General features: G+C 41.6%; 1 protein-coding gene across 3 annotated transcripts in view; it reads left to right on the top strand.

The window, feature by feature from the left end:
• ZFR (zinc finger RNA binding protein) overlaps positions 1-27,182 on the top strand; it is a 105,520-nt gene that overhangs the window by 40,419 nt on the left and 37,919 nt on the right. For 2 of the 3 annotated variants that reach the window (XM_082251814.1, XM_082251816.1), the window contains exons 3-9: positions 2,141-2,222; positions 10,719-10,998; positions 11,632-11,776; positions 14,527-14,772; positions 16,808-17,055; positions 19,555-19,746; positions 25,386-25,662. In XM_082251814.1, the coding sequence (XP_082107940.1) occupies positions 2,141-2,222; positions 10,719-10,998; positions 11,632-11,776; positions 14,527-14,772; positions 16,808-17,055; positions 19,555-19,746; positions 25,386-25,662 (1,470 nt within the window). The remainder of the gene's footprint in view (positions 1-2,140; positions 2,223-10,718; positions 10,999-11,631; positions 11,777-14,526; positions 14,773-16,807; positions 17,056-19,554; positions 19,747-25,385; positions 25,663-27,182) is intronic. The other variant, XM_082251815.1, reaches the window with a different exon arrangement.

Raw genomic sequence — 27,182 nt, 5'->3', positions numbered from 1 at the left:
TGTATTATAGGCCTACAATTCTTAGTAATTACTGACTTAAACCTGACCAAAACAAGAGTCTAGTAGACATCCCAGATGTGATAAATTTGAAACACAAACGCATGAATTATAATCGAATCAATAATATTATTTTATTATTTAATATATAATATATATAATAAAATTATATTATTGATTAGATTATAATTCATGCTATATATATATATATATATATATATATATATATATATATATATATATATATATATATATATATATATATATATATATATAATATGTGTGTGTGTGTGTGTGTGTGTGTATATATATATATATATATATATATATATATATATATATATATATATATATATATATATATATATATATATATATGTGTGTATATATTTTGCATGAATTATTATATATATATGTGTATATATATATATATGTGTGTATATATTTTGCATGAATTATTATATATATATGTGTGTGTGTATATGTATATGTGTATATATATATATATATATATATATATATATTTTGTATGTGTGTATGTTTGTGTTTTGTGCAACGTGGTTTTTTTTTTTTTTTTTTTTTGAATTTCCCTCCTAGTTCCGCTCCCATGCAGCATTGCTGCTGCAGGGAACTGAACTAGGAAGTCATCACACCGACGGAGGAGTGGCGGGGATCTCGGCTGGCGGTCACAGCAATGAGAGATCATCGCTGGATCGCCAGGAGAAGGTAAGAGACACCGCTGCGCTCTCTGCACATCTACCCCGAGCGTGACTCGGGGTTACCGCTCCTGATAGAAAAAATCAACCCCGAGTCACGCTCGGGATCACCGCCAGGGAGGTTAAGTATTAAGGTGGTGCTTTTTAATATTGTTGGTTTAATTACAGTTTATATAACGGAAAATTGAGGGAATTGCTGCTTATGTGAATGTTGCTTTGATTTTGATTTCGAACTATAATCTAAATTTATAATTAAAAGAAAAAAAATGTTTTCACAAGTATAATATAACTTTTTAATGCACTGCAACAGAAAAATATATATTTGAGGGGGAGTCGTGTTTTTAGTCCCTTCTTGTCCCTGTGATTCCTATACAAAGGAGTCGTGTGATCACCAGAATGGGGAAAGAAAAGACAGGATAACATTGTCTGAAGTTCTGACCCTTTTCTTACTCTACTAAAAAAAATATGTACTTGTGTCCCCAGCTGAAGACTTCCTATCACTTCCTGTCCTCACAGGAAATAAGGGAATAACCCTTTAAAAAATGACACAGGTTCTATCCCTCCTCAGTTCTCCAAAACCAGTTTTGACCAGTGTGGAGTTTACTGGGAAAGGTCAGGATTTTTCCTATAACATCAGCTGCCTATATCTGTGGATGTGCTCTGTTTTGATGTCCCCAAATCTGTGACAGATTTACATTTTATGTTTCTCTGGGCATTTTTATCTTGCATGCCATTTTTTTTTTTGTTTCTTGTGCTTTTACATTGTTGCTTATTATAAAAAACATGAATCTAATGTTAAAGCCTGACTCCATATTGAATGTCCCTTTTGAGTAGTTTGAGCCAAACTGGCCCGGTTGTGCTTGCTGAGAGGCACTATATTAACTCTATGTAGGTTTAGCTACATGTAGTATACTGCACTGTGTTCTAGGACGAGGACTTGCAATCCCACACCCGGAACAAAATACGCTAAGTGATGCTTGGCTATTCAGGGGAAGCTTTTGTAGCCTATGAATGCATAGCTCCCTCTGATTGGCTGAAGTGGAGTGTAATGTCATCCTATTGCCTCAGCCAGTCCGAGGAAGCTTTGTATTCATTCAAAGAATGCAAAGATTCGGGAACTTCTCGTTCTACTGCAGGAACATAGCACTGTATACATACAGTTTATACAGTGTGCACCTGTTAGTGCAGCAAATGGTTCTTTTGGGCTAACCTGGCCCAAACAAACTATTTAAAGTGTCATTAAGAGTGGGAGTTAAGACCAAACGCATTGAGGCTTTAAATGCGTTTTAAGTCATGAATAAATAGTTGTCATCTTTTTGATTTCTTAAATCTATCTTATAATAAATTCCTGAAAAATGTAAAGGTTTAAAAATAAGTTTTGCATGATCAATCAGTCCTTACTATTTTTTTTTTTTTTCTTCTGTCAGTGCCCAGCCGGCTTGGTGAAGAGGCCAAAATGGCTACTGGCAACTACTTTGGCTTTACTCATGGTGCTGCAGCTCAGTACAGGTAAGTGTGTGCATAATATGTATTGTAGTTTTTTTGGCGTGCATAATTCTTTATCTTCTTCTTCTTTGCAAACAAGATCACTAGCACAGCATGTTGTTGCTGAAGCGAGGGGAACATGTTTGCTAAAAAAAGGATTGTCCTAGAAGAGCCTGGTCCTCGGCAATGTGACTGTGACCTTAGCTTCTAAGCCAATACATTACTTTTCAGGCTATGACCAGTCTGTGCTTAGATATTATGAGGCAACAGAGGAGGGGGGGTGAAGGTGTCATTTGCACAGTTAACCTGTACAGTTTAGTTCAAAGCGTTTTACACGTAAAGTGGACATAAACCCGAAGTGAACAGCCTCAGATGATACAGAGATGAAACAAATCCTCCTACATAAGTTTTACTTGTATATCTGCTGCTCCCTTTTCTACACCTTTTCAGAAGTGCAGATCGTGTTAAATCTTTCTTCATCTGCCCACTGACAAAGAAATGGTCAGTCTATAACTTTAATGGTAGGTTTATTTTAACAGTAAGAGGCAGAACAACCACAAATGTCCAGAAAAACGCATTTCAAAAAAGTTTTATAAATTGATTTGCATTTTAATGAGTGAAATTATTTGACCCGTTCACAAAACATGACCTAGTACTTGGTGTCAAAACCCTAGTTGGCAAGCGCAATGGTCAGACGTTTCTTGTAGTTGGCCATCAGATTTGCCCACATCTCAGGAGAGATTTTGTAACACTCCTCTGTCATTAAGGTATTGAGACTGACGTTTGGTAACTCGACGCTTCAGCTCCCTCCACATATTTTATATTGAATTAAGTTCTTGAGACTGGCTAGGCCACTCCAGGACATTAATGTGCTTCTTCTTGAGCCACTCCTTTGCCTTGGCTGTGTTTTTTGGGTCATTGTCATGCTGGAATACCCATCCACGACCAATTTTCGATGCCCTGGCTTGGGGAATGTGGTTCTCACCCAAGAATTGACGGTACATGGCCCTGTCCATCGTCTTTCATGCGATGAAGTTGTCCTTTAGCAGAGAGACACCCCCAAAGCATAATGTTTGACGGTGGAGATGGTGTTATTGGGGCCATGGGCAGCATTCCTGCTCCTCCAAACACGGCGAGTTACAGTATCTCAAAAAAAGTGATTACACCCTTCACATTTTTCTGAATATTTTATTATATCTTTTTATCTTTTCATGTGACACTGAAGAAATGACACTTTGCTACAATGTAAAGTAGTGAGTGTATAGCTTGTGTAACGGTGTAAATTTGCTGTCCCCTCAAAATAATTCAACACACAGCCATTAATGTATAAACCGCTGGGAACAAAAGGGAGGTAAAATGTTCAAATAGGGCCCAAAGTGTCAATAGTTTTTGTTGCCACCATTCTTTCCAGAACTGCCTTAACCCTCTTGAGCACAGTTCACCAGAGCTTCACAGGTTGTCACAGGAGCCCTCTTCCACTCCTCCATGACGACATCACGGAGCTGGTGGATGTTTGAGACCTTGCGCTCCTCCACCTTGCTTTTGAGGATGCCCCACAGATGCTAAACAGGGTTTAAGTCTGGAGACATGTTTGTCCAGTCCATTACCTTTATCCTCAGCTTCTTAGCAAGGCAGTGGTCGTCTTGGAGGTGTGTTTGGGGTCGGTATCATGTTGGAATACTGCCCTACGGCCCAGTGCCCAAAGGGAGGGCATCATGCTCTGCCTCAGTATGTCACAGTACATGTTGGCTTTCATTGTTCCCTTAATGAGTTGTAGCTCCCCAGTGTTGGCAGCACTCATGGAGCCCCAGACCATGACACTCCCACCGCCATGCTTGATTGTAGGCAAGACACACTTGTCTTTGTACTCCTCACCTGGTTGACGCCACACACGTTTGACACCATCTGAACCAAATGAGTTTATTTTGGTCTCATCAGACCACAGGACATGGTTCCAGTAATCCATGTCCTTAGTCCGCTTGTCTTCAGCAAACTGTTTGCGGGCTTTCTTGTGCATTATCTTTGGAAGAGGCTTCCTTCTGGGACGACAGCCATGCAGACCAATTTGATGCAGTATGCGACGTAGTGTCTGACAGGCTGACCCCCCCCCCCTTCAACCTCTGCAGCAATGCTGGCAGCACTCATACATCGATTTCCCAAAGACAACCTCTGGATATGACGCTGAGCACGTGCACTCAACGCCTTTGGTCGACCATGGTGAGGCCTGTTTGGAGTGGAACCTGTCCTGTTAAACTGCTTTTTGTTGGTCTTGGCCACTGTGCTGCAGCTCAGTTTCAGGCTCTTGCCAATCTTCTAATAGCCTAGGCCATCTTTATGTAGAGCAGCAATTCTTTTTTTCAGATCCTCAGAGTTCTTTGCCATGAGGTGCAATGTTGAACCTCCAGTGACCAGTATGCGAGAGTGAGAGTGATAACGCCAAATTTAACACACCTGCTCCCCATTCACACCTGAGACCTTGTAACACTAATAAGTCGCATGACACCGGGAAGGGTAAATGGCTAATTTGGACATTTTCATTTAGGGGTGTACTCGCTTTTGTTCCCAGCGGTTTAGACAATGACTAGGTATTGAGTTATTTTGCGGGGGACAGCAAATTTACACGGTTATACAAGCTGTACACTCACTACTTTACATTGTAGCAAGGTGTCATTTCTTCAGTGTTGTCACATGAAAAGATATAATAAAATATTTACAAAAATGTGAGGGGTGTACTCACTTTTGTGAGATACTGTACACATCTTCACATGTTTAAGTCCACATCAGTAAAATGTATATGCAGTAAAGCATGCTTGTTTTACTCGTTGTGGAACTTAAAGTAGTAATCCTCTGTATTGTGTTAAGTCTGTTTTTGATCCTCCATTTTCTGCTGTCTCCTGATAGTACAGAGCCTTGGACACTATGCACATGCTCAGTTCGGTGTATTGCTAGGGTTTTTTTTTTTTTTTTTGAGAGGGTGCATGTAATCAGCACTGTCCAGACAGAGGTTGAGGGGTCCTGCATCCCTATAGGACTGTCGGAGGAGAATGTAAACTCCTCCTACAAGCTTTAACCAGTGCTCAGCTGGACTCTGATAGAGGTCACAAGACTGCTATTTACTGCTGATGAGAAAAGGCATTAAGCAGTTTATATTTACTAAAATAATTGCATTTCCATGCTCTATGTACTGTGGGAGACCAGATGTAGTGAATGCAGGGTCCTGCCTGGGTTTAGTAACACTTTAAAGTGGAGTTCACCTATTTTTAATAAGTTTAGATGTACGTAATCCCCTTTAAAAACACTTGCATTATTGCGCCAGCTCCACGGGATGTATTGCTTTGAGTCTGCGCTCCGCTCCGCCCCACCTCCACCCCGCCGCCTCTGAGTGTGGACTGAAAGCATTACATCCCGTAGAGCTCACTGAGAGGAGGCGGGGCGGAGCACGGACTCAATCCAATACATCGGAGTACAGCTGGTTTCGTCACTAGGCGATTCACAAGGGCTGCTGGGATACATCGCCGAGTGACGTAATCGCCTATAGGCGACCGGACCCGGAAGTGCGGATGAATAAGATGAAGAAGAAAAAAATGTATTTCCTTGCAAAAAATCGTTTTCATTGGTAAAAGTATTTTTAAAGGGATTACATGCATCTAAACTTATTAAAATGGGTGGAACTCCGCTTTAAGGTAAATTTTGTTGTAAAAGTAGTATGGTGACTGCTGACATGCTGAAAATTATTTTATGCAGAACCACTGCCTTCAGTACTTTGAGTCACTGCCCAAAAACAAGTGCACAGATTAGGAGCCTAGCAGTTCTTATTTATGTACTTGTTCAGATCTTATTCAAAGGATTGAAGCAAAATGGTCAACCAGACGGCCAGGTAGCTTGCACTTCAAGGAGAGATTTCCAATGGCAGCATTTGTTTCTCTTATGACTTGATTACTTTTAATGTCTTTCTTTCACATATACCAGACTGTTCATTAAAATTGTGTTGTGTACCACAATAGCTGTTTTAAAACACCTTGGAATAATTTTCCAGTCAAGTGGAAGTTTGGCCAACATGGCCAAAGAAATTTGAAGGTTCCTGCATAACATTTACACATGTACTAAAAGCAGTTAGCATGTAATGTATAAGCCACATAAAGTTCACCAATACTTGCGTTACCTTCCATGACTGAGCCAAGTCCTTTAATTTGTGTCTCGCACTCCCTTTCCCAGACACTGCAGTGTACATTGGGAGGTTATTATAGTTCAGGATTTATATAGCACCCAACACTCTGCACAGCTCTTAACAATCTAAAGTAAGACAGTACATTTACAACACAATAAAATAAAAGGGGGTTAAGCGGGCCCTGCTCATAAGAGCTAGCAATCTAACAGGGTGGGGCAAGTTGTACAAAAGGCAATAATGGGGGGGGGGGGGGGGGGCTTGTGAGCTGATGGAAAAGATTGATAGTTCAGTTGGAGATGTAATAGGCTTCTCTAAATAGGAGTATTCAGGGATCGCTTAAAGGTGGCCAGAGTAGAAGATCGCCAAACAGGTTGAAGTAGAGTGCTAGAGGATTGGAGAGGCCCTGGAGAAGTCCAGGAGATGAGCATGGGAGGAAGAGACGAGCGCTTAAGAGCGGGTCTTGGAATGGAGTAGAGGCTGGTTTGGGTGCTATTTAGAAATGGGATTAGTGGTGTAGCTCTGAGAAGAGTTGTGAATGGCTGTAAATGTTAGTATTCTGAATTTAATTTGCTGGGCAATTGGAAGCCAATGGAGGGATTGGCAGAGAGGGGTGGCACACTGAGGGGTTGATAAGGTAGATGAGTCTGGCAGCAGTATTCATGATGGAGTGAAGAGTGGCCCTTCAGCAGAGGCAGGGATGCCAATCTAGAAAAGTAGATAGCAGCACTGGGGTATGGCCAAGTGCAGATTTCCAAGATGCTGACTTTTAAATCTGCAATGACAATGCAGATAGCCACACCCCCTACCCCATTACATGAAAGTGGCAACTCTGTCCTGAATCCAGGTGCAGTGCAGCATTGTTGCCATCCTATCAGCAGGAAGCTGAATTTTTGTGTTTTTTTTTTTTGTCGGGTTTCAGTTGGTAAATGTAGGATTTTGCAGGGGGACTAAGTGAAAACTGTAAGTGCAGTAATACATACAGTGGGAATAGAAAAAAAAATCACCCCCCTTAAAATCGCGTTTTGTTGCTTTGCAGCCTGAAATGAAGACAGTTTTTGTTTTATCCAGATGTTTTTACCCAGTGCAACTAATTCAATACAAATGAAAGTTGTAACCCCAACATGTCAGAAAGGAAAGAATTCAAAAACAGAATCCAAGTTGGAAAAATGATCACACCCCTCCTTAAAAAAAAAAAAAAAAGACTTGTAAACTCAATCAGGTGTAGCTAATCATCTTCTCAATGGCACACAAAGCCATTTGACTTTAAACTGTGATCAGCTGTGGTCATTTTGATTGGCTCAGCATGAAAAAAAGCTTTCCTGGAGCATTTGTCCTTGGTAGTGCAGCTGAAGCAAACCTTTAACTGTGAGTGGCAAGGAACTGTCACCGGGCTCTCCGTGATCAAGTGGGCGGCACAAGTCAGGAGATGGATACAAAACCATTTCAAAGGCTTTTTTTAATGCCTAGAAGCACAGTGAAGTCTATTAAGTGAAAGGTATTTGGTACAACACAGACCCTCCTTGGATCAGGATGAAGCTCCAAACTGGATGAAAGAGATGGGAGGGAACTGGTCAGAGAGGCTACCAAGAGGCCTAGAGCAACTTTGAAGCAGTTGCAGGAATTTATCCCAAAGACTGGTCATTGTGTGCATGTGACAACAATATCACAACTTCGCCACAAATGTGGTTGCTTGTATGGGAGAGTTGCAAGTAAAAAGCCACTTAAGAAAATCTACATGCCGTCGTCCTTTATCAACACACACCTTGGAGGTTCTGAGGCCACATGGAAAGGTGTTATGGTCAGAAGACTAAAATTGAATTATTTGGCCTCAACACCAAACGATGTATCTGGCGGAAATCCAATACAACTCACCATTCAAATACCATTCCTACCATAAAAGCATGGAGGTGGTAATATCCTGTTATGGGGGTTTCTCTGCAGCAGGGACTGGAGCACTTGTCAGGTTAGAAGGGAAAAATGGATGGGGCAAAATGCCATAAAATTGAGGAAATTCTGCTGCCCTCTGCCAGAAAGTTGTCAATGGGGAAGGGGGTTTACCTTCCAACATGACAACCCAAAGCACACAGCAAAAATGACCACAAGGTGGTTGAAGAACAAAGTGAATGTCCTTGCATGGCTTAGTCAGAGCCCAGACTTAAAGGGGTTGTAAAGGCAGATGGATTTTTTTCTTAATGCATTCTATACATTAAGATAAAAAAAACCTTCTGTGTGTAGCAGCCTCCCCAGTGCACCCTAATAATTGCCTGAGCCCCATCTCCGTCCAGCGATGTCCAGGAGTCCCTTGGCCATCTGGGTCTCTCGCTTGTGTACTTTTTTACGCAGTTGGCTGAGAGACAGCAGCGACACCATTGGCTCCTGCAACTGTCAAAATCTGCCAATCAGGAGAGAGGGGCGGGGCCGAACCGCAGCTCCTTGTGAGAACGAACACTGTTCTGCAGTTCCCCTCGGGTGCCCCCATAGCAAGCTGCTTGCTGTGGAGGCACTTGATAGGAGGGAGGGGCCAGGAGCACATAGGAGGGAGGGGCCAGGAGCACCAAAGAGGGACCTGAGAAGAGGAGGATCCAGGCTGCTCTGTGCAAAACCAACTGCACAGAGCAGGTAAGTGGGACATATTTTTATTTTTAACCACTTGCCTACTAGGCCTATTTTTGACATTTGGTGTTTATAAGCTAAAATCAGTTGTCTTTGCTAGAAAACTACTTGGAACCCCCAAACATTATATATTTTTTTTTTAGCAGAGACCCTAGAGAATAAAATGGAGATTATTGTAATATTTGTTTATCACACCGTATTTGCGCAGCAGTCTTCCAAACGCAATTTTTTTTAGAAAAAAATCACTTTTTGAATTAAAAAATAAGAATCCAGTAAAGTTAGCCCAATTTTTTTCCATAATGTTACGCCGAGTAAATAGATACCCAACATGTCATGCTTCAAAATTGCGCACGCTCACGGAATGGCGACGAACTTTGGTACTTAAAAATCCCCATAGGCGACACTTTAAAAATTTCTACAGGTTGCCCTCTTAGAGTTACAGAGAAGGTCTAGGGCTCAAATTATTGCTCTCGCTCCAACGATCGCGGCGATACCTCACGTGTGGTTTAAACACCGTTTACATATGTGGGCGGGGTTTCCGTGTGCGCTCGCTTCTGCGCGCGAGCTCACGGGGACAGGACGCTTTAATTTTTTTTTTTTTTTTTTTTAGTATTTTATTTATTTTTTTTACACCGTTTAAAAAAAAAAAAAAAAAAAAAAAAAAATTGATCATTTTTATTTCTAATACAAGGAACATTCCTTGTAATAGAAATAGGCACGACAGGACCTCTTTTTTGTGAGATCTGGGGTCAAAAAGTCCTCAGATCTCACAAGTACACTAATAAAGATGGAAAGGAAAAAAAAAAAGGGACCTTTAAGTCGGTTGCTCGGCAACGATGTTTGCCATCGCTCCAGTCCTCCAAGACAATAGAGTCAAGTGAGGGCAAGCTTGCCCTCACTCGACATCCTGTCTGTGAGGATCCGGGACCCGATCGTTTTCCCCGCTGCCGGCGGGTCCGGTAAGCAGGGAAAAGGACCGGGACGCGGCGGGAGGGGGGGCACCCCTTCCGCCATCCCGGAGGGTGATCTCGCGGCGAATCCGCTGCTGGGACCACCCTTATCAGAAAGCCCATCGCCTGCAGTTTAAAAAAATACCAGGGTTATGGCAGCTATCTGCTGCCATAACACCGGTATTTAGCTTTAAACTCAGGACGTATATGTACTATGGGCCGGTATTGAGGTGGTTAAACAAACCAGTGTCTGGTTAAGGCTTGTAAGAGGAGTTTTCATACTGCACTAGCTGTCCTATCAGGATGTAGGACCCCTGACCCTGGACAGTGCTGATTGGCCCTGTACTGATCACATGCACCCTCCCAAAAAAAAAAAAACTGTAGCAATTCACTCCAAACTGAGCATGTGTAGCCTCACTCCAGTAACTGTATTAACCGGACATGTTATGGGGACAATGCTAGAAGAGGAACTGCATACAGAATCAAGCAGCCTTTTTACATAATGCAGAGGATTAACCCTTGTTATATGCTTTACTACATATACACACTGATTTTACTGTTGTGGGTTTATTAACACCTAAAAGGGGGATGATTCTTTACCTATTGTATATTTTCTTTTTTTATGGGAGGCCCCCACCTTAGGCAAAATTCAGTGTCCAAATGTTTCTTGCCCCTAGGTAAAATCTTTTCCTTTCCCTTAGAGCTACACCTTGACCAGTAGGGTAGCTCTTCACGCATGGTAACCATAAATTTAATGCCTAACCTTTGCTTCCACTTTTTTACTTTCAGCCAGCAACCAGCCTCAGGAGTAGCCTATTCGCATCCAACCACTGTGGGTAGCTATACTGTTCATCAGGCTCCAGTGGCGGCTCACACTGTGACAGCAGCCTACGCTCCAGCAGCGGCCACAGTTGTAGCTCGGCCCGCTCCCGTTGCTGTGGCAGCTGCTGCGACTGCAGCAGCTTACGGGGGCTACCCAACAGGTCATACAGCGACAGATTACGGCTACACTCAACGACAACAAGAAGCTCCTCCGCCTCCACCTCCAGTCACAACACAGAATTACCAGGTAACTTCTGCAAGGTTTTGTTTACTTTTTTTTTTTTTTTTTCCCCAAGAAGAAAAACTTGCGACTATTTTTTTTTTATGGACCGGTTTCAGAAATATATTTCTCTGGGAAACAATATAAAATGTAGTTGTTACTGTAACATTTGTAATCTAGGTGTGACCCCTTGAAGATTTTGTGTTAAATGAGGCTTCCTGTTTGATTTGAATTGCGACATATGTTCCTAGTCAGAGAACTGTTTGTTTTTTTTGCTCAGGTCTCTGTTTAACAGTAAGAAAAAACTTCAGTCTAGCTAGTCAGAAAATAAAACTAAACTATATCCACATTAAAAAAAATGAGGGCTTTGTTGTATACATTTATCCAGCTATATGTAAATCCACACTACAGCACCAAGGTCCATCTGTAAAATGCGGCCCACATCTTCTGTGCTACAGTAACCCTAAGTGGGTCTAAGGGGATTGTCCCGTTAAGTATACCAATACATTTTTCTTAATGCATATACAATGTTCAGTAGTATTTTACAGATGTTGGATCCAGTTCTATACTGATAAAATAATAATGTTGTATTTGTTAGATCTTGTGCTTGTACCAATGCTGTATTTCCTTAGTTGGTAACCTTGCTAAAACTTTTACCAGGACTCGTACTCCTACGTCAGGTCCACAGCTCCTGCTGTAGCATATGACAACAAGACTTACTACCAGCAGCCAACAGCAACTGCAGCAGCTGTAGCGGCAGCTGCTCAGCCTCAGCAATCTGTGGCTGAATCCTACTATCAGACAGGTAGGTGTCTAATAATAATTTTGGGGTTTCAACATTTTTACATCAATTTAAAAAAAATAAAAAATTAAATTATGGAAATCCTGTCATTTTCTAAGTCAATAACATTTGTTCCAAATTATGAAAATATCCTTCAAGCAGGCATAGCATTACCAGTTGTGGTTACTCAACAGGCTGTGGCAGTACAGTGCTGACACCAAGCAGTACCTGCACATATCTTTACCTTTTCTCTCTAGGATGGAAATCTAGCCCAACTTTCTCCTCTCCATCCCTTTATTTTCGCCTTTAGGACCCGTAGAGGTAGGCTAGCCTAAGAGGTTATAAGGCACTGAAAAAAGCACATGAAAAAGATTTTAGGGAGCTCCTGTTCACCTAAAGATACTGCTCATGGTCTTCATTGTACTCCAGTAGCCTGTTAAAAACATTGACAGTCCTTCTATAGCCTTACTTTAAAGGGATATTTCACCTTTACAGTAAGTCTAAAAGGTGCGCTTACATTGGGCTCCCTCCCCATGTCATGTGATTTCCCCCGCTGTCAGGTACCGGAATGCTGCTTCACCGGTTCGAGTATATGAAGTCCTGCTTTCTCTCTCCTTGCAGTGCAGACAGGACCAGCTAGACAGATTCTGACCAGTCAAGCGCCATCCATGTTACTGTGCTGACCAATTAGAATGGCACTTGTTCATACACGCTGAGAGGTACGGATAAGAGAATAAGCCACAGGGATTTCAAATACCTGGACTGGTGAAGCGGCATCCTGGTGCTTGACAGTGAGGGATCGCAGGACACTGGTACAATAGGACGGGTGGAATGGAGAGAGGGGTGAAAGGTGAACTTGCACATTAAACAAAATGTATTTTATAGCTTCACCCCCAACAATAGATTGCCTTGATTGGCTTTGTTGATGGTATTTGCTGGACTCATTTTCATGGTTTACCACCTGATACCATTTCAGCTCCAGAAGAATTTTTCCCCAGTCATGACCAGGCCATTTTTTGCTTTTCAGCACTGCACTACTTTAACTGGCAATTGTGCATTGACTGTACCCAAAAAAAAAAAGTCTACATCGTTTTTTTTTTTCACACATTTTTGAGATCTAAACGAGAATTTTTTGAATAAAAAAAAAAGTTTTTGCAATAAAACCTATCCAATAAAAAAATCGAATTTCTTCCTAAATTTTGGTAAAAATGTTTTCAGTTACATGAAAAATAAATATCAACGTATGTGTGTATGTATATCTATCTCTCCATCTACTAATGGGTTGTGATCAGCGACTTATAATGGCAGTCTGACACTGGGGGAGAACTGACTGACCCTGACATCACCAGTGACACTAATTCAGTGATATTCACTGTACTAATGACACTGACTTGGGTGGGATTAACATCTAAGGTGATTAAAGGGTTAAATGTGTGCCTAACTATGTGTAGTATGTGCTGCTTTTTTACTAATCTCTAAATTTCTCATCCCTGCAAAGCAGGATCAGATCGGTCCCTCTATACAGAGTTCTGTGATTGTCAACACATAGCTCTGGGCTCTGATTGTACTCAGCTGATCAGCAGGTCCCGTCTGTGAATCATTGGCTGGGACTTGCCGACAGGCTTCAGCTGCGTTCAATCATGCATGTGCCCTAAACGAGGCGTAAAAAGCAACATGGGGGTATGCCTATACGGTCTGCAGTACATTGTGGGCGGTCTGGAAGTGGTTAATCTTTAAATTTGGAATTGCCAAGAGGTTTGATGACCACTCAACTTTTTTTTTGTACAAATCAATCTATTTGAAGTGCACATGTCTGCATTTTACCATGGATCACTGTAGTGTGAATGGGATGCATAGAAAACAATTGTTTTCTGTGTGTGCTTGCAATGACTAGCATTTCTCCAGTGTGAGAATTGGCCCTCAGTTCACTGGGGGGGGGGGGGGGGGGATAGCTGGTGGGAGGGGAGTTGTTGTTGGTATAGAAAGTTATAATCGCACATTGAAGGTCTGTGTTTTTTAAATGCAATTTTAGGCAGTTTGGTGTATTTATAAAGCACTAAATGATCAGTCAGACGGTCATTCACCCTTTGGACTCTTGTCTTGTGCTGTATTTAGGAATGCTAGTTTTTGGGGTTTTTCGATAAGGAATGTAGCTTTACACTTTTAGCTACTGGCCCCAATGAGCTTTTCAATTTTACTATTTGTAGATGACAAAACACTATACAGATAAGCTATTCATTTACTATAGAGAATGTGTGCTGTCTTCAGTCACCTTTTTATTTAGCACCTTACACTTTTTTTTTATATTTTTTTTAATATGCTTCTTAAACCCCATGCATAAAGCACCACAGTAAATTGGGGGGGGGGGGGTAGTAATGCGGTCTAGTCCTATCAGAGAAAACTCAGTGAGACACTGCATAATATACACCATTGCCTACATTTGAGGGGGGGGGGAGGGGTACCTATCAGAGAAAACTCAGTGGGACACTGCAGAATATACACCATTGCCTACATTTATGAATGGACATAAAATATTGGCTCCAGTGGAGTTTGGCTATCCATACCTGCTATAAATGTTCCTGTTAATGTTTAACCTGTATAAACAGTCAAGTGCTCTTGCATATTTTGTTTTTAGGCCATGCCATGTTCTCCAGAAGGAGCTGCTCATACTAAGTATAGTCATTTAGTTATAGAATTATAAAACATTACCCAAAACTGTGCAACTAAATCACATTGTTTTCTGCAATACATCTTTTCTTCCTCCTGTGTACCAGCTCCTTTCGCATTGTCTCTTCCAGTTGCCCCCAAGGCTGGCTACAGCCAGGGTGCTGCTCAGTACACTCAAGCTCAACAGACTCGGCAAGTGACAGCCATCAAGCCTGCCAACCCAAATCCAGCAACAACTACCTTCTCCATATATCCCGTGTCCTCCACTGTGCAACCTGTTGCTGCCGCTGCCACTGTGGTTCCCTCGTACACACAGGGCGCCACCTACAGCACAACTGCTGTTACTTACTCTGGTAATTACTGGTTGTTTTCTTTTTCTATGTAATTTCAAAGTTTGATCAGAAAATTGTGAAGAATTGATAAAAATAAAGGAATTGCTCTTATGATTGTAAAAGTTGGGAGTTGCTATTACTGTTTATTTTTGCAGATGCATGTTCTGGGATGGTCTTCCTTATCTCTTCACTAACTTGTCTCTCGCCTACACTGTTAATTATTTGCCAGGTAGTAAAGCCCAGTTTAGGATGGGAACCCTGAAGCATGCACCTTTTTGATGTATGCAAGTCTGCTATGACGATTCCCATATTTCTTAACACAAGCGGTGTTCCTCTTTTTTTAAAGAGGAAGTAAACTCTCCTCTGCAAGTTGTACCTATAGGTAAGCCTATGATAAGGCTTACCTATAGGTACTGTAAATGTCTCCTAAACATGTACCGTTTAGGAGATATTTACCTTACATGCAGCCAGTGACGTCACTGGTGCATGCGCTCTGAAGGAACGGCCGCTGGTGCCGTGAACGTCGGCTCCTGCGCGTGGGAGTGACGTCACTGCAGCTCCGGCCAATCAGATGGCCGGATGCCGTGATCCCGGAAGACGGGCGACTGAACATGTCGCCCGTCATAGAGGTAAGCAGGCGGCACGGCGGGGGCTCGTTCTAAGGTAAGTATTTCATAATGAGCTAGTATGCGATGTATACTAGCTCATAATGTGTTTCTCTTTCAGGTTGAAAAAAAAAAAAATTTGGGTTTACAACCTCTTTAATATAGTCGCTGCAGAGTGCTAGCTTGAGAATGTTGGGTTTTTTTTATTTGCACTTGATCAGCAATGTCTATTTTTCTTAATTGAAATAAGCCTACCCAGCACATAAGTTTCTTATATTTGGTTTATTCTGCTGTTAATGCTGTAACTAGTAGGAAAGTCTATTCTGTCTGCCCAAATGACTTCTTTGTAATGCCCTGAAGACACATTTCCTGATGCTCCTCACACGGTATATGTGGCCTGTTTGCTGAAATTTTGTCTCAAATAATTTTTTTATTATGCATTATAACTGGATTCCATGACAGGTTGGAATCAGACTAGTGCCTGTGGGTAACTTCAGTATTGAGTTAGACAGTTGTCTGTATGTGAGAAATTGTATGGGGTCAGGGGATGTACTTCTCTAACATTTCAAACAAGTAAAAGAGTTTTACAGAATAGACGGTAGCAATGGAGTGAATTAGTGCCATACCACAATGCCTAGTTGAGCAAGTGCCTTAGTAGTCGGTTACCTGTATGTATTCCTAGAGTTTGCCCTTTATCAAAGATTGACAGCACCCAAGAGAGTTTACCCAGTACAAACTTGTGTTCTGGAAAAGCCAAATATCAAGGCTGTGAATCTTTATAGAACAAAACCCCAACTCTTCCCATTATTGTCTTTTATACAGTGTAATTATACTGACTCCTAGATGAAAAATGTGGCGAGAGGCTGCAGTCCTATTTGGATGCCCTTTTGAAGCCTGGCCACGTTTTGAGATTCAAAGGCAAATTGAGTGTTCTTTCGCATAATTCGGTGCATGAATTGCATTTGGATGTATCTCTTCTGAACTGCACTAAGAACACAGATCTACTCTCAGATTTAAAAACACAATGTAGATAGGTTACAGCTAATGAAGACTATCCATCGCCGGATGTTGATTACTGTACAAATCTTAGTTTCCCACGTGTTGGATACTACACACATCAGAGTTCCCACTCATTCAGTAAAGGATCCTGTGTTTTTCCTCCCCTTGCATTCTGAGAAAAGAATACAACTCTCTTGTGAATTGAAGAAAGAAGGGGACAGGTCAACAACAGGATGCTTTACTGTAAGAGTGGCAGAACTTTATGGTGGAAACAGCGTAAGAAGAGCGCTGTGTGTAAAACAAAGTACAGTAATCAAGTCTTTAGAGATACCTTACTTACATTGTGGTGGTCCAAAAAAACAAACTTCTGGAGTTCTACTTTAAACTTGTGGTGTTTTGAATAGGTCATATAAATATTGGGATGCATGCTTACCATTGTCATTTTTCTTCAGGTGCGACCTACTCTGGTTATGAAGCAGCAGTGTATTCGGCTGCCTCTTCCTATTATCAACAGCAGCAGCAGCAACAGCAAAAACAGGCAGCAGCTGCTGCAGCCGTGGCTGCCTCTGCCGCCTGGACTGGGACCAACTTTACTAAGAAAACAACTTTTCAGAATAAGCAACTGAAGCCTAAACAGCCTCCCAAACCACCTCAGATCCACTACTGTGATGTCTGCAAGATTAGCTGTGCTGGACCTCAGGTACACTTCTTGATTGTCTCTGGCTGATAATGCATATCATTAATAAATTGTGTTGTCTGTCATTTAAGCTCTATATCTTAGATCTGTTACTGTAGGTTAAAAAAAAAGGTAATGGTAGCTCTTGCCTGTGACCTGAGAGTGCCGATTGTTTTTAATGCACATGGAGAATTTTCACTAGGGCAGTCTTTGTAGAAAGTCTGTTACTTCCAGCTGTCATGAATGAAATTAATTTTTCTGAAAGCCCCCATTCTAAAGTGACACCCAGTTCCAGTTTGTCTACAATAAAATGCTATGTCCTTTTTCTGTTACAATACAACTAATGTAAAAAACGTTTTTTTTTGTTTTGGATAGAGTGGAGAGGAATAATGCTTGTCCGTTTTTTTTTTTTTTTTCTATAATGTGAAAGATAGTGTTACGCAGTGTAAACTGATACACATATCATGCTTCAAAATTGCGCATGATTGTGGAATGGCGGCACTTTGGTACTTAAAAAATCTCCATAGCCAACTCTTTAGAAACTTCCACAGGTTACAGAGGAAGTCTAGTGCTGGAATTATCGTGGCGATACTTCATGTGTGTTTTGAACACTGGTTACATATGTGGGTGCGACTTGCTTATGCGTTTGCGTGCGAGCACCGAGGGACTGGGCACTTTAAAAAAATGTTCTTATTTTCCTTTTTATTTGTACACTGTCACTTTTAAAATAACATTTTTATGAATACTTTTATTCCTACTACAAGGAATGTAAACATCCCTTGTAATGGAAATAAGCAGGACAGGTCCTCTTTAACGTGAGATCTGGGGTCAAAAGACCTCAGATCTCTCGTTTACACTAAAAAGCAATCTTTTTTTTTTTTTTTTTTTTTTTAAATTTGGCCCTTTAAGTCTATTGGGTGGAAGTGACGTTTACGGTCCTCCAAGGGCATAGTTGAGTGGGGGCCATCTTGCCCTCACTCGACTTTTTGCCCATCAGGCGATCAAATCATTTTCCCCGCTACCGACTGCTCCGGTAAGTTGGGAAAGTGACTGGGAAGTGGGGTGGGCACCTCTCCCGCCGCCCAAAAAAATTATCCTGTGGCGAATCTGCTGCTGGGACCACTTTTATGTGAAAGTGGACTGCCCGCCGTGTAAGAAAATACTCTGGTTATGGCAGCTATGTGCTGCGATAACTCTGGTATTGAACATCAAAGTAGCGATGTAAATACTCGGGTGATCCGGAAATGGTTAATATACAGGTATGTTCCTTTCAATTTCTGTTTGGCTATGGGACAGGAAGTGTGTTGAAGTCTCTGCAATGAGACACGGATGGCAAAAAAAAAAAAACCTGACAGGTTATAACCCTCCCTTGCACTATCCAAAATTAAAAAATGTTTTGTCTATAGTTCTACTTTAACCACTTAAGCCCCGGAGGATTTGGCTGCTAAAAGACCAGGGGGTATTTTGCGATTCGGCACTGCGTGACTTTAACGGACAATTGCGCGATCGTGCGACGCTGTACCTAAACAAATTTGACGTCCTTTTTTTTTCCCACAAACAGAGCTTTCTTTTGGTGGTATTTGATCACCTGTGCGATTTTTTTTTTTTTTTTTTTTTTTTTTTTTTTTTTTTTTTTTTTTTTGCGGTACTGCGACATTGGGGCAGACAGATCGGACCCTTGACTGACATTTTTGACACTTTTGGGGTTATCAGTGACATTTCTACAGTAATCAGTGCTATATATAAATATATATACTGTAAAAATACACTGGCAGTGAAGGGGTTAACTTTATTTGAGAGGGAGGGGCTGTGTGTGTCCCTAGGGGTGTGATTCTAACTGTGATTGGCTGTGGCTTGAGCTGTAGTTACACTGATCAACGGTCCTACATAGTAGAACTGTATGATCAGTGTTTCTACACAGGGGAGAATGACAGGCAGCGCTCTCCCTCTCCCCCGACGATCGCAGAGTGAGCGGCGGACATCGGGTCCGCCGGTCACACGCGCGGGGTGGGGCCGTGACCGCGCCTCCCCCCAGAGCCTCACAGGCTAGTGACGTGTGTATATATACGTCACTTTGCCTGTGAGGGGCTGACCGCCGAAGTATATCTACTTGCGGCGGTCGGCAAGCGGTTAACACTAGTGTTATCTGAAGTGTATCCTTAGAATGGCGAATATTGCTGCTCTACTATACAAGTCATGATAAAAAATCTAACATATAGCAAATGCCATATCACAATTACAAAAAAGTAAAAACGGTGTCGATGTATTATGCAAACAAGTTTAATTTTTTATTTGCATAATACATTGCATAATTTAATTGTATGGTGGCACAGCCACATTCTAAGTTTTGTCTATACATGTGGGACCGCAACCATTTGTTTGAAAATAACTCCTGTGCTGCCTAAAGAAGTGAGCACTAACTTGCAAGTTAACAGACTGCTGTGTCTGAATGGGTCATCAGTTTGTTAGATTTTTATGTTCATAATGCGGGTATAGTCATTTTTTATCTTTGTGTCACACCAGACGTACAAGGAGCATTTAGAAGGCCAAAAGCACAAGAAAAAAGAAGCCGCCTTAAAAGCCTCCCAAAACACGACCAGCAGTAGTACAGCAGTCCGTGGGACCCAGAACCAACTCCGCTGTGAGCTCTGTGATGTGTCTTGCACAGGGGCAGATGCCTATGCTGCCCATATCAGGGGTGCTAAACACCAAAAGGTATGTATTTGATTGTATAAACCTGATAACCAGTCTGTGTAATTTATGTTTGTGTAATTTATGTCTGTGTACATAATTTATGTCCCCCCCCTCTGGTATCCGCTCTCTGGTGGGGTTTAGACGATGGAAGAAAAGAATACCCCATTATGTAGTACTTTTAACCTGTTGAGAAAAATTCAGTAAATTTAGTTTCTAGGGCTGGGCGATAAAACGATACTGATATGTATCGCGATAGTGACATTTTCGATAGCAATAAAAGACTTTGAACGACAAAACGAAAAGTCCGCTCCGACGGGTTTAAGCTTTAAAAATGGCGCCGCCCGTCACATACATGTCACCGCGCACGCGCCGCCGCCGCTCGGGAGAGGCCGGGAATAGCCGAAATTACACGAGCGGTGGCGGCGCCATTTTTAAAATGAAGGCGCCTCTGGAACAGGTAAGTGAAACAGCTTCACTACCTGCCATTATGCAGGGCTGCGGGCACACTACAAGGGATGCAGTGCTGCGGGCATGGTCTACCTGTACCATGCCCACAGCACTGCATCTCCTGTAGTATGCCCACAACCCCGGATCCTCCTGCACCATGCCAGTGCCCTGCATTCTCCTGAACCCTGCCAGTGCCCTGCATTCTCCTGCACCCTGCCAGTGCCCTGCATTCTCCTGCACCCTGCCAGTGCCCTGCATTCTCCTGCACCCTGCCAGTGCCCTGCATTCTCCTGCACCATGCCAGTGCCCTGCATTCTCCTGCACCATGCCAGTGCCCTGCATTCTCCTGCACCATGCCAGTCACCCTGCATTCTCCTGTACCTTGCCAGCCGCCCTGCATTCTCACCCTAGGGTCCTTATTTTAAATGGGTAATAAAAAATATCAATAATTATCGATATCGACCGATATGAAACACTGATATCGTGATACAGTTTTCAGCCATATCGCCCAGCCCTATTAGTTTCTGATATTCACTAGTCAGCGGGATCTCTCTTGCCGTATCGCTTCCGCGTTCCACGGCCAAGGTCTACTAAACCAGAAGTGACGTATGATGCTGATCTTGACTTCCATGTTGGCACGTGCCGCTGAAATTTAACATTGGTACTCTGTGTGCCCCTCCCCTGGGGGGTCCACCTGTCCTTCCCTGATCTTTTCCCGCCCTGTTCTTTGCTTCAGTTGCCTTCTTTGGGCTCCAGCCACTACGCCTGCCTCTCCAAGTCCCTCTTGATATACTAGATTAGGTTCCCATAAGGTCAGTTTGTGGAGATACCCACAATACCCTGAGATAGCCAAGTCTAACAATTATTTATATACTTTTTTAAATGCCACTCAGCTCTAGGGACATTTGCTATAACCCTGTATCCCCTAACCCCTCTGCCCTAGGTCATTCATCAAATGCTCAGCGTTATAGTTTTAACTGGGCGAGCGTGACTGACCTTGTCTGTAATAACTTTACTATGATTTATGGTTACCTTGTACTCTTATACCCACTTTTCTATTGCATCTGGGATATGTTTTTGCGGTCTTTCTGCAACACTGTGTATCCTTGTGTCTATGGTATACTTAAGCTATGTACAGATTGTTATACTCACTGGTCTTCAATGAAATATTATTTGAACAAGAAAAGTGGGGGTGGTGCACATTGTAACATTCAGATTTTTGGCTTTTCTCTTGCAAAGCCCTTAAAAAAAAAAAAATCTTAAGTGAACATTTGCGCTTTTTTTTTTTTTCCTTTTGCAAACTAGATCACTAGCTCTGCATGCAGTTGCAGAAGCAAGGGGAACACGTTTGCTATATAAATTGATGTAGAAAAAGAAAATTGCGTTAGTACAGTTTCTTTTGCTATCCTTTTTCTACACACAACAGTCACTGTTCTTCCTAAGAAGTCCATATCGTAAAGTAAATCTGTTTCCAGAATATGCACACGAAAGTGTTAATGCTAACAAGCACTAAAAACACTTTTTTTGAAACAAGCTCTCATTTCCATCAATGAGCATTGTGGAGAAATCTCATTTAAAGGGTCTGTTTGGACCAGATGCACTCCCATCGCAGGACTATGCATGCTGCCAAGGTGTTCACTCAAAAGAACTGTATGCAGTGCACAAAAATACGGTGGTAATCAGCGCAAACCTTAAATGAAATAATAGAATAGTGTACACAAAGCTGCAAACAATTAGTGTCAAGCACAAAACACCTGTGACAAAATTGATAAAAAAATATTGCTGCGCCAAGTGCATAAATCAATATAAATCGGATAAACTTCAATCTTATCAAAACCAATGAATAAACTGTGACATCAAGTGATAATAAGAAGTCCCAATTCACAGTGAATATATAAAGTGACTTGATAAACAAAATCTTCATCTGTGAACGTGATCAAAAGTGCTGCATGCTTCACTCCAAGTGCTCCTGGTGTAAAATTAGCAGTGCACGGCCCAGCCCCTCTTAACCCTGATCCTGATCCAGCGCTGTGCGCAAGAGCAGTGGCTGTCTGGCTCTGTCCCTTTTTCACTGGTCAAATTTGTAGCAGCGGCAACCATTGGCTCCCACTCCTTTCAATCAATTCCTATGATAATGGCCATAGACAGAGGCTCGAGAACGAGCCCGTAAGGGTGCCCTCAGAGTGGTTTTCTATTTGGGGGGGAGGCGCAAATGGGAGAGCCAGGAGTGCCGGTGGAGGACCCGAGAAGAGAATTGGCTCCACTCTGTGCAAAACTACCACACAACAGGTTAGCATGGCATGTTTTAATGTAAAGCTTTTTTTTTTTTTTTATTGGATACATTTGCCTGCTCTGTGCAGTGTGTCTCTGGCTGTCAACTTTGCTGGATTGGATTTGAACCACTTAAATATCACCTAAAAGTGGAAGTCATAATTAGTAAAATTTAGGTTCAAAATGTTGCTTTGCTAGGGGGCGAAACTCCCCACAGGGGATTCAGTTCTTACAGATCACATGACCACACTGCAGCTGACAAAGGTATTTATGCAGAAATTTTTGAGGGAGATGGAGAGAAGAACTTCTGCTCGGATCGCCTAGGCCAGGGATTCCCAAACTGCAGCCCTGCAGCTGTTGCATTGTAAAACTCTGACATTCACGTACATGACTAGAAATGTAGTTCCTAAACAACTGGAGGGCCATAGTTTGGGAATCCCTGGCCTAGGCAGTGGGTTCCTGTGAAAACTAGAAAAAAAAATGTGCTTGACCATTTGGATGGAGCTCTGCTTAAAACAAATTGCCTGTTGACATTGCAAGTAACTGGTAGTCCATTTTTTCTTCATGGTGGCAATGATCTGTTGTCTCATAGAGCCTCTGCAGCGTTGCCACCACAGTGGGCATGCTCCATTTCCTGTCTTATACAAGCTGTGTCCTCCTAGACATGGCAAGTCACATGACTGCGCTTCTCCTTTTACAGGCTGGGCCAAGCCTCAACTCCTTCACATGTCCTGGTGACACCACTGAGGGGGGGCGTGAAAAAGTCAAAGGAACGTCACCAAGACATATGATATTCAGAATCTTATCCCAGCCCAGAACATGAGCTGTTAAGGAGAATTGCAGGCATATAACCAAAGAAATTGCACAAAATTAGTTTAGAACCAGAAATTAGATTGTTTTTGACCCTAATGAGAAAGCTCTTGCGCTTCAAGTGAAAAAAAATCAATGTGTGTATCCAATAAGGTAATCAAAGTGATGATCACAAATTAATCATGCTGCGGCTTTAAAATAAAAACGTAATATAATAAAGTGAAAATGTATAACTAGCCGTGCATACATGAAAATAAAATGAATAATTATTAAATGGACAAGAGGTGACTGTTCAAAAGTGCACAAAAACAAAAATCCACTTTCAATCTACTGTAGTTCATAGAGTGACTAGTGATCAGATAGTTGGGAGTCCCGTGCTGAAAATTGGGTCACCACAAAATCCACCACCTTCATGATTCCGCTCCCATCAGCTGGCAGCTCGCCATTTTCATGGTTGGGGCTCAATGCGCATTAAAGACAACCGTTGTAACAAGGGGAATCCTCCTTGGATAGTTCAATTTAACCAGCGCCTCCTCTCTCATATACATAGAAAAGAAAGAGCCACACTAGTGCAATATGTTCTTAAAATGTTTGTTACTTCTAAACCCATCCTAAAACGGGACTCCTATCTGATCACTAGTCACTTTATCAACTACAGTAGATTGAATGTGAATTTTTGTTTTTGTGAACTTTTGAACAGTCATTTTGAACAGATTTTCATGTATGCGTGGCTGGTTGTTATACATTTTCCCCTTTTTATTATATCGTTTTTTGACCCTGCATGGGAAAACGCAGCATAATGTAAACTTTGTGGCCAGACAATGGATATTAAAGTATTTACGTTTTATTAACAATCTAAGTGGGTCTTAAAACACTTCTGCTGCAGACAGTGTGGAATGATTTGCTCAAAACGAGAGGATTTGGCTGGAGTTCAACTTTGTTGTTAAATAGGTGTAAAAGGTGGAACAAACGCTGCAACTTTCCTATGACTGATTTGCAGTGGTTTGACTTTTTACAGTGGCGTACCGAATTATATTTAAGCCTTTTACAGTGATCCATGGGCAAACCAGGGTGGCTGGTTATCGGCATGTAGACACGCAAGCACTAGTTTTCCGTATTTAGAGAACCAGCACCGTATATTCCTACTATCTTTTCTTCACAGTATGTTTCATGACTACAGAGCATAGGCACTTTAACTTTGCTGAAAAAATATAAAAAAAAGTATATTCCACGCGCCAAAGATGGGGTATATGGTGGATATGAATGTAAAGGAATCTGATAAAAATAAAATTAAAAATAGAAATAAAGCAGCTGCTGTACAATAAAGGTAATTGTGTCAAAAGAATGGTCTTTCGAAAAAGGCCAAATACAGCGCTTGCTAGTTGGATAACTAATTGGATAGCATTTATCAATGCTAATCTTTAAATTAGGATGAATAAAATTATGTATGTAGAGATTCCCAATATTTGATTAGACCTGTGTTAGAGTGCATAAATGACTTAATATATGACATGTAAAATCCACAATAAAAGAGCAATAACGGTGATTATGTGCTCAAGTTATAGTCCTTTGTGCATAAGTGACTGTGACATAAAAAAATCCAGGTAAAAATATCACAGTAAACAGTTTTGCAATCAGCAATATAAATTATTGTAATAAAATTCAGCAATAAAAGACAGTCCAATAATAGGCGGTAAATTTGTGCTCAAGATAATGTCCTTAGTGCAAGTGATTCTTCACGATTGGAAGGTGCAAGTGCTCTGGCTTGGTTGGCTAGGATATCGATTCCTTGTCCCGAGTGAATGAGTAAATTGGGTCACTTATACGACATATCAGATATTGTGGGTCTTCTGACATTAAGACCATTCAAGCTTGAGTGGCCCCCTGGGCCTAACTGGTGGAACTGTTCTTCTGCACATGTCTACTTATGGGACTGGATTCTAGTTTTCCTTTACAGTCTGTAATTAAAACGTAATGGTGAACAGTTCATATTTTCCTGTTTCAATTACTGCAGTCAATATGCAAAATTGTACCTGTTACCTTGTGACAGGTACACCTCAGATGGAGCACAAACCTTTTATGATATTACTTTTGGGCTTGATGTTAGATTTAACTTTATTTCCTTCCATCAGGTTGTGAAGTTGCACACCAAACTTGGCAAACCCATTCCGTCAACAGAACCAAATGTCGTGAACCAGTCTGTCACCTCCGCAGCTGTCTCCAAGTCAGCTGTCTCGTCAAACAGTACATCCAGCTCGAACGGCAGCTCCTCTGTCACCACACCTGCTTCAAAACTGTCCACGTCTACATCCGGCTCATCTATTGGCACTATGAGCGCAAGCAAAATGTCTACCATCTCATCTAACAACATCGTTAAGAAAATAACCACACCAAAAATAACTTTTGTAGGCAAGTACATTTCTGTTTAATGTGTATGTAGTGTAATGAGTGCTGTGGATAGCCCATAACAGCCTTTCTCAACTTTGTTTTTTTAACTTTTTATTGCAACAGGTGTACATACAGAATTGCAAAGTAGAGGAACACACCTAAGCAATTACAAAGAATTCTGTATTACAATGTATTGCAACAGATAACTTTTGTCTTGCAACCTAACAAGCAGTAAGAGGGTCAGGCTTGTGAACTACATAAGGCAATGGGTGCAAAAATAGTCATACATTTACTGTTACACATACACAGTGCTCACGGCCACTATGCATTTCCCAAAGCCTTTAACACAAAGTTGTCCATTTCAAACATTACTCCAAGTGCTTTTTTTGCATGTTAAATTGTGCTACCAGCCCATTTAAAAAGAATAAACCTGCCGTAACACTAGATGCATCTTAGTGTTCCTAAACCCAGGACCCTTCATTCACTATATCTGGTCTCCCACAGTACACAACATGGAAATGCAATTATCTTAGTAAACTGCTAAATACCTTTTCTCTTCAACAGTATATAGCAGTCTTATGACTTCAGTGGCCAGCAAAGCACTGGTTAAAACTTGTAGGGGGAGTTTTCATTCTGTGACTCTCCTATGAGGCTACATTTCCCCTGACCCGCTGATTGGCTCTTTGCTGGTCACATGCTAGCAATACAAACCGAACTGCGCATGTGCAGAGTGCCTCCCAGGCTCTATACTCTGTACTATCAGCAGATAGATTGGGGACAGTAAAAGGGGGGGGGGATCAAATAAGATGGCATAAAACCTTTTTACACCATGCAGAGGATTAACCCCTTAGGTTCTTCAGCGAGTGTAACAAGAATGCTTTACTGCATATACAGACTGATTTTACTGTTGATTCAGTAACACTTTAATAGACACACTTTCAATTGCTGCATGCTGAGGGTGTGTGTAGCATTCACTATGCATGCACATTGAATAAATATCCCCTGAAGAGTGTACTGCGTTCTCCCAGTACAGTGCTCAAGCTGTCGTGGACAGCTCCTGAAAATTTACAGGCATGGACTTCTGATCATGTGACCCCCTTAACGGCCAATCTCAGAAGTCGAGCACATGCCGAAGCCACCATGTGCTATATGCCCTCATCCTTATAAGGCTGTATACATTTTGAGGGACATTGAGAAAAGCAAAAGCACTGATATGAGAGACATTTTTGTTTTAACAACCTTAACATAAAGAATAAGAAAAATGCCTGCCTTAAAGTTTGCATAGATGTAATGATTTCAAAGAAAAATATACATGTAAACCCAACACTTTTTGGATGATCTTCCTCGGGAGTGTATGTGAAAATCGATACGATTGAACCCGGTAACTACACTGAGCAAAACTTATAAATACAACACTTGTGTTTGCCCCCATTTTTTATAAGCTAAACTCAAAGATCTAAGACTTTTTTTCTGTGTACACAAAAGGCCTATTTCTGTCTAAATCTGTGTTAGTGAGCACTTCTCCTTTGAGATAATCCATC

This window comes from Pelophylax lessonae (genome assembly GCF_965119305.1).
Source record: "Pelophylax lessonae genome assembly, chromosome: 1".
In the NCBI taxonomy this organism is placed as follows: Eukaryota; Metazoa; Chordata; class Amphibia; order Anura; family Ranidae; genus Pelophylax; species Pelophylax lessonae.
Note: the sequence above shows the minus strand (reverse complement) of the source record. Positions and strands in the feature narration are given on the sequence as shown.